The following is a 16,548-nucleotide window of genomic DNA, read 5'->3' on the forward strand; positions in this document are numbered from 1 at the left end:
GCTCTGGCAGCAGAGGCAGGGCTGTCGAGGGGTGATATGGGCAGTGCCGTTGTTATTTCAGCCCCGGCCATCTATAAACAGTAATTGCACAGGAAAACCAGCACAGGCCCAGCTGGGCTGAGCCAGAGGGACTGAACACTCCTGAATGTGCTGCTGGAAAACATGTGGGAAACCGGGGAATGGCCTGGCTTGGGACAGAACTTACTTACAGCCCATCCCATCCTGCCCTGCCATGGCAGGGACACCTTCCACCATCCCAGGCTGCTCCAGGCTCTGTCCAGCCTGGCCTTGGGCACTGCCAGGGATCCAGGGGCAGCCACAGCTGTTCTGGGCACCCTGTGCCAGGCATGCCCACCCTCACAGGGGAGAATTTCTTCCCAATATCCCATCTAATCTCTGTCCTATTCACATTCCCATATCCCTCCCTGGTTTTCTGCACTTCCAAAACAAACTACTGCTCCAGACACCCAACAGGAGCTTCCCTGGACACTTCCAGAACTTCATACAACATGCAGACATCAATTCTCCACTTCAGGAAACAAGGAATCGATCATTTCCCATCTCCAGACAGCATGTTTTCCTAAACCCAAGTATGTTACAGTGTTCCTGCCTGAGTGGTTTTCAGACTAATTTCAATGCTGCAGCAGAAACACAGCAGTACAGAATAATTTAAACAAATCAACCCCTCAGTCTGGAGGGAAGATGGCTGCCCAGGGCAGTGGTGGAGTCACCCTTCCTAGAGGTGCCCAAAAAACAAGTGGACGTGGCACTTGGGGAGATGTGTTAGTGGTGGTGCTGGCTGGTGATGGACTGGATGCTCTGGAGCAGCAGCAGCAATTGCTGACACCTCGGCCCACCAGTTTGGGACAGCCAGATGCCAAGAGCCACAGCTTCAGGCAGCAGCACATTGTGCCCCAGGCTGGAGTGCCCCCCAGGCTGGCGTACCCCCCAGGCTGACATGTCCCCCAAAGCTGCAATGCCCCCAGGCTGCAATGCCCCCAGGCTGACATAGCCCCCAGGCTAGAATGACCCCCAGGCTGTAGTGCCCCCCCAGGCTGGCATACCCCCCAGGCTGGCATGCCCCCCAAAGCTGGAATGCCCCCCAGGCTAGAATGCCCCCAGGCCGGAATGCCCCCCAGGCCGGCATGCCCCCCAGGCTGGCATGTCCCCAGGCTGGAATGCCCCCAGGCCGGAATGCCCCCCAAAGCTGGAATGTCCCCCAGGCTGGCATGTCCCCAGGCTGGCATGTCCCCAGGCTGCAATGCCCCCCAGGCTGTAGTGTCCCCCAGGCTGCAACGCCCCCCCCAGGCAGCAGTGCCCCCAGCCCCTCCCAGCAAGCCCCCTCAGGTTACCTTCCACATCGGGGCCCAGGTAGTTGCGCACTTCGCACAGGATGAAGTTGATGTCCTCCTCAGTGGGGATGGGGTGGGCAGTGACATCCGTGGGGCTGTCCGTGGTCCCTGCAATCGTCATCTTCTCCCAGGGCAGGAAGAAGATCACTCTGCCATCGCTGGTGTCCGGGTCCAGCAGCCCCATGTTGTCAGGGCTGGAAGAGAAGAGAGAAGGGGCCTGGCTCACACCAGAACAGGGGGTGGCACCTGGGGCTGTCCCTGCACCCCCAGGGCCCAGGCAAGGACTGCGACACAGCACCTGTTCCCAGGTGAAGGGGTTAATAAATCAACAAATAATGGATTTCACATGTGGCCGAGACATGGCTTTTAACAGATGTCCCAGCAGGTTAGGGAAACAAGGCCCGTGGATGTATTTATGCCATAAAATCACAGTGGTTCCTCCAATCTGCCTCCACAACAAAGGTGGAGCAGGAGGAGTGAGGGGTGGTGACTGAAAGGAAAAGGAGAATAAAGAAGAGAAATGAAGACATTTAAGGAATATCCTTGCAGTGACACTAAGCCTGAGTTTGTCACCACCTGCCACTTGAGCAGGAAGGAACACCCACGGACTCCCAAGGGATTTGGACCAAGGAACGTGCTCTGAGTGCTTCCAGCTCTGCTCCTGGAAGGGGAACTGTGCTTTGAGGGAAAAAGGCAAAAGGGACACTCGGTGGATGCTGCTACTCAGGAATTTTTCATTCCTTCTGCCAGCGCTACAAGAGAATGATTCAGTACAAGGATAAAAAACCGTAGGGCTTTGGATAGATTTTAATTAATGTATCAGGTTTTTCTGGTGTAATGTAAGAAAGATATCCACAGGTACAAACCCACTACCTCCTCATGGCTTATTAAAAAGCTCTGCTTGTATTTCAGAAAACAAAAGGCTTTTATAAACACTTCAAAGTAAACAGCTTTTATGTAGGAAACATTGAACTGCCCCTTTTTTAGATCATTTTTCCTTCAAGGACTGATGCTGACTTTCATTTAGGGTGCTGCATCTCCCTTTTCATGTGCCGTCAGGTCAGGGCTCTTCAGGCTGTGCCCCTGCTCCTGAGGCACAGGGAGCACATGGAAGGAGGGCAGGAGATGCAGATTTAGGCGGCAGTTAATGGACTTCAGGGGGGAATTATTCAGTGGACTCAAATCCTACGGCAGGCTAAGGCCTGCTTGGGTGGGATTTACCTATTCAAGCTGAATATTGCTTTTTTAGGAAGTCTGAAGTGATTACTGAAGGGAAGTTGGCAATATCTGGCAAGGCTGGGAGAGAGGCTGAGAATTTCATAGCTAGCATGTATATTAGACCCATTTTAGCTGATATTTATAGACAGCTTAGGCATACGGTGGCAGAGGCACAATCTAATAGGGGAAGTCAACACAGGTTTGGGAAAGGTAAATCACCTCAGACAAATGATTACTTTTTAAAATGAAAAAGCTGTTGATTTAGAGACATAGGAAATCAGAAGTTTAATATACAGTATCAGAATTCAGAAACTTCATAGACATTTTCTTCAAAGTATGAATTTTTTTTATATGATTTCATAAAAACTGCTAAAAACAAGGAAGACAAACAAGCAAAGACTTCCAACTAAGTTTCCCCACAGCACCTCTGAAGTGTTTTAGATTGCACAGCAAGTGCTGAGAAAGGCTGGAACAGTTTTTCATATGCCAATTATTTACTGAATCACTGATACCAGCTATCCTGGGAAGCTCTCTCTCCATGCCCTTTGCCATGCTTGTTCCAGCTTATTTAAATAACTAAAGAACCACCCAAACAAATGCAAAATAAGGTGTTTTGCATCAGAAAGAAGCATCTTAACACCCAAATACTGGCCTTCCTGAGGCCCTCAGGAGTCATGCTGCTGCACACCACGAATAACTCTGAAACAACACGATTTTGTGAGGCAAGAATTCCTATGATTCCGCCATGGATGGGAGAAGGAGGTAAGAGCCATGTAGCCCTGGTGAGATTTCTCTTTAAAGATGGCTAAAATGGGCTAATTGAGAATTAGAAATTTAGTATTAAGCACAAACCAATGCCTTTAAAGAGAAATGTAGAGGCAAAAGGTCTGGGAGATCCATGGAAGGTCTTGGATCCATGGAAGATCTTCAGCTGAAGAAGCATTTGACCAAAGCACCGCAAATGCAGTTAAAGAACAATATAAAGTGACTTTCCATAGAGAAGTGAGGTGCAAGTTTACCTGGAATGTGGAATGCAGAGCAAAGAGGAAAACTCCAGAAAGACAGAAACATCTGAAATTGGTCAGAAGGGAGAGGAAAAAGCTTTGCCTTCACAGACACTTTCCAGGCAGGAAGCCTAATTAATGAGGGGAGGAATTCTGGGATTATTAATGAAGGACTTCAATGAGTAAGAAACCCATGGGGAGTGAATGCATTAGGTTAACATTAGTTTTACAAAATCTTGACTATATTTATAACTAAAACCCTATAGATGTTAAAAAAAAAATCATTTGTGTGACTGTGGGCCAAAATCCTGTAACACATTCACAGGGCACACGTGGACACGGTGAAATGCCAACCTTCCTGTGCTGAGCAGTGTTCCTTGGCACCACGAGAAGGAAGGCCTGATACAACCAAGATTAAATCCCACGAGTGTTTTCTATTTAGCAGACAGATCCCTGCTTTCAGCTATCCCACTCCAAGGAAATTCAGTGTTATCTTATCAGCTGTGCTGTGGAGGCAGTGTGTGGGCAGATACTATTTTCCAAGGAAAGTAGTGCCCACATGCTGACATACACCGGGGAACATGGAGAACAAGAATTCTCCACATTTCCAATTAAAATTATTGGGTTATTACAGAATAAATAAATCAGAGCTCTCAAGCGTATCCAGCCATCTTCTACTTTGAATTTACCAAATGAGTCCAGGTTCTAAAGCCTTCCATGTTTTTGTGTAGGGCCATAAAGCTAATCACACACATCCTTCTCCTGGCATATGAGGAAACTGGGATTACAGCCCATTTCTCCACATTTTTAGTACTTTAAAGCAGCTATCAGGTCATTTTACCATTTTACATGGAGAAAGATACAAAACTGAAAAAAAAAAAAACACAGAAGAGAATGCAGGGGTGATTTTACACCAGGCCAAAAATGCCTCAATTTTCCAGTGTGCGGTGGTGTCCTGTTGGGACAGCTGTGGCAGAAGCACCCCCTGGTGCACTGGGAGGCTGAATTCCCATTCTGAGAGGGGCTGTGGAAGGCATTACTGCAAGGGCACTGTATCAACATAAGTGGGCTAAGTCCATAAAGGGGAATTTCCATTAGGATGCTAATGACTTCAGGCACCAAAGGCAATATTTGAGTTCCGACTGACAAGGCTGGCTCGGGAGAAGGGGATTTGGCTTTGCACAGCAAACAGGGAGAGGAGCAGGAGACTGCAGGGAGCAGAGTGCCACGGGAACCTCTCCTGGAACACAGAGGGCACGTCCTGGTCACCAAAACCCCCACGGGTGGGCACGTGGGCTTGGGGCCACAACAAATGTGGTTGTGCTACTCTGAGCTACTTCTATTACTCGTGATAGTAATTATTATTACTGATTACACTGCCCATCCCCTCACTTATCCTGTGCTTCTGCACTCCTGTTTTCTCTCAGCACAGCCACATCCCGGCAGAGTCACTGCACAGGGAGCTTCATATGCGAAGGCAGGCAGTGGAACAAGATGATCTTTAAAGGCCCTTCCAACCCAGACCACTCTGCGATTCCATGATTTAACAGGACAAGAGATTCTGTAGGAAGGTGCAACCTCTCTGGAAGGTTTTACATGCTCCTTGTTTCCCTGAGGGGGTGACCAAGCAGCAGCACACTCAGCTGAAAGGCATCACTGAAACAGGTGCTTTCACACCTGCGGATGTGCTGCCTAAATGCTTCAGCAGGAGTCCTGCCTTGGGCAGCTCCAACTAAAAACTACACGGCTTCAGTCTGTTCTGAAGAGATGAAATTGTTCTCCTCACCGGCACAGCGCCAGGATCCTCTTTGAAAAACACAAACAAAAATCAGAGTCAAACTGTGCACGGCGAGCTGCCGCAGAGCCAGCGGCGCGCCTCTCCCAGCTGATTTATTCAGCAGCAGCAGCAGAGATTACAAATGGTGTCACACGGGCTGCAGGCTCCCCGTGCCTCACCTGTAATAACCAGGCATCACGATATGCACGCCTGCACTGGGCTGACAGATGTTGGGCACCTCCTGATCATCCATTTTGCGGACTGAGTCTGTGAAAGGTCCCGTGGCATTGATAACACACTTGGCTCTGACATCGAACTCCTTCCCTGTGAAAGAAAACAGTATCAATCACAGACACCATTTGTTTCCTGCTCACTGATGCTCTTTGTTATTCATCTCTCTATGAACTCAACCTACTGTAAAGTGTACCCTGTGCGTCTGAACACAACAGCTGGGACGGGTTCTAAAAATTAACCAAGTGTTCATCCAACACCAGATTTGAGAGAAAATGTTTTAGAGTGGAATCCCAGCTTATCTGTAAGGGCAGAAGAGGGGCAGGTGGGGTGGAAGTTGCTCAGCTGAAATCTGCCTTTCAAGAAGAGAGATTTCAGTCTCAGCCCACAGACTCGGTAAATGGGATTACTACTGTACAGCATGGAGCCTTTTACAATGTCATCTTTGCTTGACAGAAGGGCTGGGATGCCAGGCTCAGTCTGGCCTGCCAAAACACTGGGGTTTGAGTGAGAAATGTGACAGAAGTGGAAACTGAGTGACACTAATGGCATGGCCCAGAAAGATGGCTCCTGTGCTGGTTCAGGGCTGTTTGCAGACAGCAATGGCCCCGCTCCTCCCTCCCATGTTATCCCAGAGTGTCATTGTCCCCTGCAGGGCACCCCACAGAGCTCAATCACCTGTGAGCACATCCCTGCAGTGGGATCCTGCACACCTGACTCACCTGTGAGCAGTGGGGCCCTGCACACCTGTGAGCACATCCCTGTAGTGGGACCCTGAACACCCCACTCACCTGTGAGCAGGTCCCTGCAGTGCATCCTGCACACCCCACAGAGCCCACTCACCTCTGAGCACGTCCCTGCAGACACTTCATACACACCCCAAACCCCACACTCGCCCATGAGCACACCTCTGCAGCAAGCATCCCACAGACCCCAAACCCCACACTCACCCATGAGCACATCTCTGCAGGGCACCCCGCAGACCCCAGACACACACCCCAAACCCCATATACACCCCTCAAACCCCAGACTCACCGGTGAGCACGTCCCTGCAGCGCACGCCGCACACGCGGCCCGTGTCCGAGCACTTGAGCAGGTGCCGCACCTCGGTGTAATTGGCGGTGGCAGCGCCGTAGCGGGCGGCGGTCAGGGCGATGGCCAGGTTCATGCGCGCGTCGTTGTGCTGTCCTGCAGGGAAGGGAAGGACAGCCGTCACCCGCAGCACGGCCGGCGCCGCGGCAGCGTGTCAGCACGGATCTGTCACAGCTGTCCCTGTCACATCGCGTACCGCTCACGGCCGCTCGCTGCCGGGCTCTGCGTGCACGGCCGGGCCGGGCCGGGCCGGGCCAGGCCGAGGGGGCACCGCCGCGTCCAGCGCGCCCCGCAGGCTGGGCCTGCCCCACACGGGCTGTGCCCGCCCGATGGGCTGTGAGTGCCCCACACGGGCTGTGCCTGCTCCATGCTGTGGGATCTCAGCACCTCAGGACTGAGGTGCCGAGTCACCGAGACCACCCTTGGGGGGCTCGGGAGTCCTGGAATGTTGCCAGAAGTGTCTGGTGGCTGGACTTTGATCCTACACAGGAGACGACACCTGTATGAGGATAGGAGGGTTTCACCGGGGTGAATGGTGAAGAGATTAGTTAATTAGAGGGTGAAACACAGGGTTTAGGATTTCTGTACAGGGGGGTTTAGAGAAGTAAGATGGAGGAATTGGGGCGTGTCCTGTCCTCCTTCTTCTTCTTCTTCTCCTCCATCTTCTGTGGTGATGGTGGCACTTTGGGATTGGTCATTACTAAAAGTGCACCGGGCAATAAGGGTGAAAGGTATTGGGGAAAAATGATAAATATTGTATACGCAACTTTGGGTATAAAGATAGGTGACTGTCCGGAGGGCGAGACAGTGTGCTCATGGCTGGCTGCTGAGCAGACCTCTGTCGGGCCGAAAGAAAATCTTTTAGATAAACAATTAATAAACATAGAGACCGAAAGAAGAACTGAAGCCTCTTCTCGTCCTTTGATACGCGGGCTGCCCCAAGGCCACCTCGGGCCTTTCCAGGCCCTCCAAACAGCCGAAAACCGGACACCACGCGGGCTGGGTCTGCCCCACACGGGCTGTGCCTGCTCCACACACGGGCTGGGCCCGCCCGACGGGCTGTGAGTGCCCCACACGGGCTGTGCCAGCCCCACACGGGCTCTGTCCACCACACAGGCTGTGCCTGCCCCACACGGGCTATGCCTGCACCATGCCTGCCCCACACGGCCTGTGCCTGCCCCACACAGGCTGTGCCTGCCCCACACGGGCTATGCCTGCACCATGCCTGCCCCACACGGCCTGTGCCTGCCCCACACAGGCTGTGCCTGCCCCACACGGCCTGTGCCTGCCCCACACAGGCTGTGCCTGCCCCACACGGCCTGTGCCTGCCCCACGGCCTGTGCCTGCCCCACACAGGCTGGGCCTGCCCCACACAGGCTGGGCCTGCCCCACACGGCCTGTGCCTGCCCCACGGCCTGTGCCTGCCCCACACAGGCTGGGCCTGCCCCACACGAGCTCTGCCCGCCCCACGCATTGAGCCTCTCGCTGAGGGTCTGCACTGCTGCACTGAGCAGCACACAAACCATCCCTGCCTTTCCTTTATCATCCTGCCCTAACTTGGTACCCACACCCAGGATTTTGACAACACAACTGGTATTAACCAACAAGTCCGATTACCAAGTGAACACATGACACTCGACATCCTAAACATCCTTTTAGAGACTCGGCCAAATTTAACTGGGTTTTTTTTTTGTATATGCCTTTGAACTTCCCAACATATAACATAAAAGCAACCAAAAAAGAGAAGTAAGTGGACAAGAATTAATGAAGGATTCTTAACACATATCATTAAAGATTTATTACTGAAATTCCCTCGTTAAAGAAAACCAAGAGAGAGGTGGAGGGACTGTGAGGGGAAGATGATTAATTACTCTGAAATACTGGTTTCACCTGAGACTTTTCCTATTTATTATTGCACTGAAGTTGGAGGCCTGGATGCTGGCTGGAAAGAATTACTATACATTGAAGGGGCCAGGCTCTGTGTGTCCTGAATAATTAATTTCTGAGCAGGCTAAACTTCCTGAGGTTCACTTCCCCACCTGCTCGGACCACTCCTATCACGGACCATACTGATAAAGTGATAAATTTGTAATAGATACTGTAGGTGATTTATGTTGCCAGCATTCCCAGCATTTAGTATAAATGGTTTATGTAAAGTTTGGTCCTTCGGATTCTGGCCGCGCAAATCTCCAACCCCCGTGCAAATCATCTGTTCCCAGCTAAAAGGGCAAAGTTATAAAGATGGGATCAATGGCCTTGCAAGCACCACCTCCCCTCCCCAAACCCCTCATTCCAACCCAGCCCCGGCTGTGCAGTGCCATCCGTCTTCAGCTATGAGAAAAAAAGTTACACAAAGTGTGCAGAAACGGCAGCATGATAAAGCACCGATGAAGAAACAAACAGTAACTCCAATTCCACTCAGCAAACAATGCCCAGAATCAGCTGCAACAACGGAAGAACAGCAAAACAACTGAGCAAGATGTCAGGAAAAGTTGGGGATGCTCCATCACACCAGATGCACGAGAGGGAACAACCATCGGTCAGAGCTGGCAGGCAAAGCTTTCAGTAAACGCACGGGCCCTGCTGCTGCTGCCGTGGCAGGGAGGGATAAATGACCTTATGAGGTTCACCTCAAAGCTGCCCAGTTTCAGGCAGGGTTGAGAGAAGGTACAGCTCGTGTGCAGAGGGAGTGCTGGGTGAAAAAGGGACAAAGGACAGCGACAAGCTGCGGTACAGCAGCTCTTACACATAACAACAGGGATTCCAGAGGAACCCAGTGCTCAAGGAAGGACTGGATGTGGCACTCGGTGCTCTGGGCTGGATGATGAGGTCACAGCTTGGACTGGCTGCTCTCGGAGGGCTTTTCCAACATAAATGCTTCAGTGATTCTGTAACCCAGGAAAGGCTCCCCTAGCCCGTGGCCAGGGGCTCTCAGGAGCTCATTGCTCTGGAGACATCCCCCTTTCCCTGGGGCCGAACTGGGCCAGCCCGAGCCGTGGCACCGCAGGACTCAGCTGTCACACACCACGCAGCCGCCCCCGAGGCAGGGCCCCAAACCCCACCCCTGCTGTGCCACCAGCACAAGGGGATGTGCTCCCTCCTTGCAGCAGGACCCTGGGGCCAGGGGGTCCAGACCCCCAGTCTGCTCCTGCCAGCAGGGCCACAGGTGGCACCGACACAAACCCCGCTCCTGGGGTGCCCTGATGTGGGGATTCATCACATTCAGCACGACCCCACTTCAGCCAATATTAGCTCTGGTCTATGGAGCCCTGACTGTTTAAATTTGGCGAGTTTGCCTCTTCCCAGATTTGTCACTTATTTGTCCAGAGCAAAAGCAATCTGGAGGAGCCAATCAGCAGAATAAATAATGTGGAAATGGGTAGCTTCTATAAAACCAAACTTCCAAGTAACAATTGTTTAGCAAGCCCCAAATCCAAAGGCTGCTTGGTGTTTTGTTGTGCCTCCCAATGCTCCTAAAGTCAGAGTGAGCTCAGGACACTCTCAGCACATGCCAGGATTTGGACCACTGTGCTCAAAACAACATTTTCCTCCTTTCTCTGAACCTCTCATCCATTTTCCCCTCATCATTATTCTGACGCAAGAACCCCCATGCTATAACTCACTCCTCAGCTGTCCAAAAGCAACTGAGTGCCCATGGAATGCATTTGCAGGCAGAGGACTGGGAAATAACAAGTTCCTGATTAACTACACGGCTAGAAAAGCACACTGGCTTCAGATTGATGTGACCTACAGTGTGGAGTGCTTGAGTATTTCATGGCATGAACAGCAGAGATCTGCAGAGGTCTGGGTTTGAAAGGAGTAAAGAGTGACTTCCCACCTTGGGAATTTATCATCTGTGGAGAACAACAGTGCAGTTTAGGACAGATGGGGTCACAGGATAGTGGTTCCATACTCAGGAACAGCTGGGATTTGCCTTTTTTTTTTTAAAGACCTGCCAACTGGCATGTGTGTATTCTCCCTGGATAATGACATTAAAATCCTGCACTTGAACAGAGAATCAGAATATTCAAATACTTCTGCCAAAAAGTTATTTTCTAACAACAGAGAGGCTAAGCCAAATTAATTTGGCATCCTTCCTTACAGGTGAGTATGCCCCGAAGATCCCCTACATCTCCTTAGTGTAGGCAGCCCAGTGAAAAGGTACCTGTGGCATTCCCCAAGAACAGATGTTCACCAGTGCCCTGCCTGGAGAGGACGCTGCTGCTCCAGGGCTGGGATTGAGCGTTTGCCCCTTGCATGGTGCCAGTTCTCACCTGCTGCACCCCAACAGAAGGCAGCCACAGCTCAGCACACTGGGAGAAGCCTCCCTGAGCATGCTGAGGAAACATGCTGAGCTCTCTGCAGCTCCTAGTGCAGTGCCTCTTGAAAATGGCCAGGAAAACTGAAAGAGTCATCCCTCCCTTATTTGCTGTTTTCACCTGCTGTAACATGGTGACAATGAAGAGATACTTTCATTTTTACTAAGGGCAGTCAACCCAGCTTTTCCCAAAACACTGGCCTAAGTGCTTTCACCAAATTAGCACCGAACCCTCTCAGAAACCCCTCAATCCTGAGAGCCACACTGCTGAGGACATTTAGTGTGCAAAGACAGTTTGAGTAAGTCTATCCCACACCATGTTAAGCCCAACAGTGATGCCATTTGGTTTATAATTTCTTATTTTTGTGTAATTTGGGAGAATTCTATTTTCACTCCTTAGTAGCAAATGCTGTATTTCTCCACATCCGAACAGACAATGTTTCCGTTGGCACTCACAGGATCCTCCCCCAGAGTGCACACAGTGTACATTCAATTTTATTTTTATCAGAGCTGAGCCCCAGCCAGCAGGGAGAGGTAACAAAGCCCACAGACCAGAGAGATTTGTTTGGGGCTGGTTCAGGAGCGTTGTGTGAAAACCAGAGTGGGAATGAGGCAGCTCTGGTATGTTCTGTCCTGTGTCACTCTGACAACTACCCCATCACACCAATTCACAGAGCCCCAGACAGGCTGGGCATGAGAGGGATCTTAAAGCTCACCTGCCTACAGATGTGTTCCTTGCTGCAGCCCTGCACCAGGTAACTGCAGGCACACAATAAAGCAACACAGGAAACCAAATCCTTTCCTGCTCAAGGTTTTCTCACTGTGTACCCACAAACCTTACCCCAACCTCACCACACTGAAGGCTGGTGAGTGATGACACAATTATACATGTGCATTAGATATATGCAACCACACTATACTAAGTCCCCAAGACTGTCCCTCTCCTATAATTTTAAGAAGTGCTTAATTGCACGAGCAGTTCTATTACAAGCATTAAGCAGGAGCCCAGGAGCTGTTGTGCATATGGAAAGGGTTAGATCCCAGTTAGGCACGATGAATCAGCTGGAGTGACTCAAGATCATTCCAGACTTCTCTGAGTGAGAGCTCAGCGAGTTCTCCTCCCCAACAAGCAGAGTAAGCTCAGGGGGAATGTCCCCTTTGACTCGTGAGTCACAAGTCAGAACAATGCCCTCAGACCTGAACTCTCCAGCTCTCTGAATCACAAGAAGCTGAAGTGGAATTTGCTGCAAACCCCAAGACTTTCTAGGCTGTGCAGCACTCATGTCCTTGCTCCTGTCCTGCTCCAGGGGAATGCATTCTGACCCAGCAGCACAGTGACAGCACTCCTGGCCGTGCCTGCAGCTCCTGCAGGGCACACAGAGCCCAGCCCTGCTGTGCCCTGGGCACCTGTGCTGCTGAACTGAGGCCCAAGCAGGTGGCAAGGATGGTGGACAGCTGACCATGCACTGGAAATAACCACACCCCACATTTCAGCTCTCTAACACCTGCCCAGAGCTGTGAGCTTTCATGGCAGGGGAAGCCTCCAGCCTTCCCTCAGGTAAACTGATTCCAACAGATTCAAACTCACATTTGACACATCCAGTTTAGTAGTCACCCAATAGTAGTCACCTTCATTTCTGACCTGCTCCATTCAGCACCAGCTCAGATCACAAGAATCTTGGAATCACAGAATGGTTTGGGTTGGAAGGGACCTTAAAGCTCATCCCATTCCACCTCCCCTACCAGGGACCATTTCCACCATCCCAGCCAACCTGGCCTTGGACACATCCAGGGGCAGCCACAGCTTCTCTGGGCACCTGTGCCAGGGCCTCAGCTCCCTCACAGGGAAGGATTTCTCCCTGACCTCCCACCCACCCCTGCCCTCTGTCAGTTTAAAGCCAATGCCCCTGTTCTACTATGATTTATTCCAAATTCTGCAGTTATAAACAAAGCAAGAGGCAGAAAACCCATAAAATGTTTTTACAGAAGAAGTCCCAATATCCTTCAAACGTAAGTAACTGCTGCCAAGTAACAGCACAGGAGCTAAAACTCCTACTGAAACTAAGATCCCAGAAAGCCACAAAAATAAGCCACAATATCCACCACATCCAGTGACAGACAAAATTTGGAATTCTGGCTCTGTGTGACTGCTTTATAATTACGTTGTTTCCCACTTCTTTTGTATCAGCCTTCAACTTGTCACTACGCTGTGACTGCCGTGTCAGTGGCAGGAAAAGCACCGTGTTAAAATGAAACTAAACATTGTCACTGTCAGTTTATGGAAACAGCGCTAAAATGTCACCATGAGTGCCCGTCACAGCGGGGCCGCTGCGGCCGTGCCACCGCGCCAGGCAGGGACCCGGGATGGCACCAAGCTCTCTGTGTCCCCACCAATGGCTCCCAGGGGGAAATCCCATCAGGGTGAGCTCCCATTTGGGCTGGGGCTGCTGCAGCCGCCACCATGCCAGGCAGGGACCCGGGATGTCACCAAGCTCTCTGTGTCCCCAGTGCCACCAACAGCACCCAGGGGGAAATCCCATCAGGGGGAGCTCCCATGGGGGCCAGAGCCGCTGTGGCCATGCCACTGTGCCAGGCAGGGACCCAGGATGGCACCAAGCTCTCTGTGTCCCCAGTGCCACCAACAGCACCCAGGGGGAAATCCCATCAGGGTGAGCTCCCATGGGGGCCAGCCCGTGCTGGTTTCTAGCTCCCAACAAAGCACTGATGGCTGCATCAGCCCCCGTGCACTGAGCTTGGCCAGCTGCTGCTGTGCCATGCAGGACAGCCCACCTGGGAGCCAGAGTGGCCAGAGGGAGGGAGTGCCTGGAGGGACACAGTGCCCTGCCACAGCGGAGAGAGCAGCCCTGCTCCCACAGATCACAGAGCCCACAGCAGCAAGGCAGGAACACACCTTCCAGACCACCCAGCACCGCCATAATCTCCCCACAACCATGGCCCAAGTGCCACATCCAGATGGCTCCAGCACGCTGCCAGGGGTGGTGACTGCAGCACCTCCACAGACAACTTACTACAATGCCTGGCCATTCCTGCAGTGAGAAGCTGTTTTGACCATTATTCTGATGCTCCCCTGGGCAGCATGAGGCCGGTTCCTCTGCTCCTGTCCCTTGTTCCTGGCAGCAGTGAGATGGGCAGGGATCCTATCGCCCAACTCCCCTCCCAAGGACACGTCCCATGGGGAGCAGTGCAGCTGGCACCCCGTGACCCACTGCAGCCCCCACAAACAGCCCCTGGCCCACAGCAGAGCTCCATCCCTGGCCCTGAAAGCCACGACACACCGGGGACCACGCAGATGTTTGTGTCACAATGAACAGTAACGTCGTCTTGTTCAGAAATAATCTTAAATCTTTTTGGTAACATGATCGGAAGAATTATTCCCCGTTCACTTCTTAAGGGACACAAACCCCATCCTTTGCTTATACAAGCATTAAAAAAAGAAAAGAGAGAGGCCCTGAATTCACCGGAATATTCATCATTTCCAACCTTAAACCCAGAGCGTACAAACAGACGAATCCAGCAAGTCAGAAAGCAAAGCCAATTTAATCTGTGGCTCCCCTGAGGTAAATGTAGTTCACAGTCCTGCCCCCACCCCAACCTCAGCCATAATCCCTGCTTCCTGGAGGTAAGAAAGCACTGGAGTGAGGAAAATTCTGCAGCAGGATATAATGATCCGAAATGACAGGGACAATAATGACAATGAATTTCATGTCTCCCAGTCATGAGCTGGGGATGCTTGACTGGGCTGACTCACACGATTAAATTGTTACAGGTACAGCAGAGACGCAGCTATCATCCGGTGCTTTTGGGAAGGCGCCCGGGGCAGCGGGCAGGCAGCGCCCTTCTGTCGGGAGCAAAGGGCTCCTCCTGCAGCCACGCGGCTGCGCCCGCACCTCCGACAGAGGCAAAACTGGGTTAAACACGCAGCTGGTGCAGCCCATTGATTTTATCCCTTCTGAAAATGATAAAAGGGCCCTGGCGGGGAAAGCGCGGCGGGACTGGAGCAGCGAAGCACGGCGTGTGCCCCTGGGCTCTGTGCACCCCTGGGAGCTGGGGCTGCCTGTCCATGGTCCAGAGCTCTGTGCTGGGCTCTGTGCATTCCTGGGAGCTGGGGCTGCCTGTCCATACCAGCACCAGCATCACCACCAGCTCCAGCTCCAGCATGATCCAGAGCTCTGTACTGGGCTGTCTGCATCCCTGGGAGCTGGGGGTGCCTGTCTGTGCTCCAGAGCTCTGTGCTGGGCTGTCTGCATCTGCATCCCTGGGAGTTGGGGCTGCCTATCTGTGCCAGCTCCAGCACGGTCCAGAGCTCTGTGCTGGGCTCTCTGCACCCCTGGGAGCTGGTCCTGCCTCTCTGTGCCACCATCAGAATGCTCCAGAGCCCCGTCCTGGGCTCTGTGCCCCTTCCAGCCCCACACCCTGCAGGATTCCATGGGCAGCTCTGAGATGCAGAACGCCCTGGCACACAGCAGGGCATGGACACACACACCAAGTGATTCCCAGCCACACCATGGTCAGCGTGCCTGCAAGGCTTCTCTCTCCCACCCAGCCCCAGGCTGGAAACACCAGGAAATATCAGCAGCTGCGTGTTTAAATTCACCTATGGAAAGTCTGTTCAGTGACAAGCTGTCAGAGTTTTTATATCCAGGGAAGGAAAACAGCCACAGAGTTGTCTGTAATACCCCTATTACATCTCAACATCTCCAAATATCCATTTGTCAAACATGAATTATAAAGCTATAACATTTCATAATTCAGGACACACTCAAATCCTAGGAAAAATAGCTACAAGAGCCCAAATAAAAAAAAGCATTTATTCCATTTTTGACAGCTTAATGAATGCCCTACTCTTTTGCATTGATTTTTGTGTGTGTGTCTGTGTGTGCACGTGTGCCTGGGAAGGATTTCTCAGGGGGTTTGCTGTAAACAGGGAAAGCGAAATCCTCTGCCAAGGCTTTTTCTACTTTTAAATAACCTCCATATTAAAATATTTCAGCAGAGAATGCATGCAAAACTACTGAGAATGCAAAAAGCAAAAAACAACTACTTACATCCCAGTAAACATACTGGAGATTTGTAGAACAAGACATTAAACAATCCAATACCTCAGTGTGGCAAGAGAGTCCCAGACACAGCATATGTTAATTTCTTCTTTCAGGAAATAACAGCAAATTCAGAAAGCACGGTCAGCAGAGCCCTAGAATCTAAAATTCAGGACTGATTCCGAACACAGATTTTCCTTACACACCTAAGGGCTCTTGCAAGGCAAAATATGTTAAAGAAGCCTGCAAGCACCTAGAGACAGAAAAATAATGTATCATGAAGAGAACCGTGCCACTTGGAATTGCTGAACACTTTACACTGACACACTCTGGCCAGCTGGATCCCTGCTTTAATGGTTTTCCTAGTTCTTATCGTAATGAACTCTACATAATTTAAATGGAGATTAATTCTCCCATTTAAAGAGCTTCGGAACAATCCTGCCCGAGATCCTGAGCTGAGCCCAGCCTCTCCCTGTGCCTCCTCTCCAGTTCTCCCGCA

The 16,548-nt window shown here is 51.4% G+C and overlaps 1 protein-coding gene across 2 annotated transcripts in view; it reads right to left on the minus strand.

Annotated features, from left to right (window-relative positions):
- Positions 1-16,548, minus strand: part of GPD2 (glycerol-3-phosphate dehydrogenase 2) — a 48,035-nt gene that overhangs the window by 10,604 nt on the left and 20,883 nt on the right. For both annotated transcript variants that reach the window (XM_074547748.1, XM_074547749.1), the window contains exons 7-9: positions 6,618-6,770; positions 5,531-5,675; positions 1,353-1,546 (exon numbers count right to left, since the gene is read on the minus strand). In XM_074547748.1, the coding sequence (XP_074403849.1) occupies positions 1,353-1,546; positions 5,531-5,675; positions 6,618-6,770 (492 nt within the window). The remainder of the gene's footprint in view (positions 1-1,352; positions 1,547-5,530; positions 5,676-6,617; positions 6,771-16,548) is intronic.

Source organism: Zonotrichia albicollis, chromosome 10, assembly GCF_047830755.1.
Source record: "Zonotrichia albicollis isolate bZonAlb1 chromosome 10, bZonAlb1.hap1, whole genome shotgun sequence".
Taxonomy (NCBI): domain Eukaryota; kingdom Metazoa; phylum Chordata; class Aves; order Passeriformes; family Passerellidae; genus Zonotrichia; species Zonotrichia albicollis.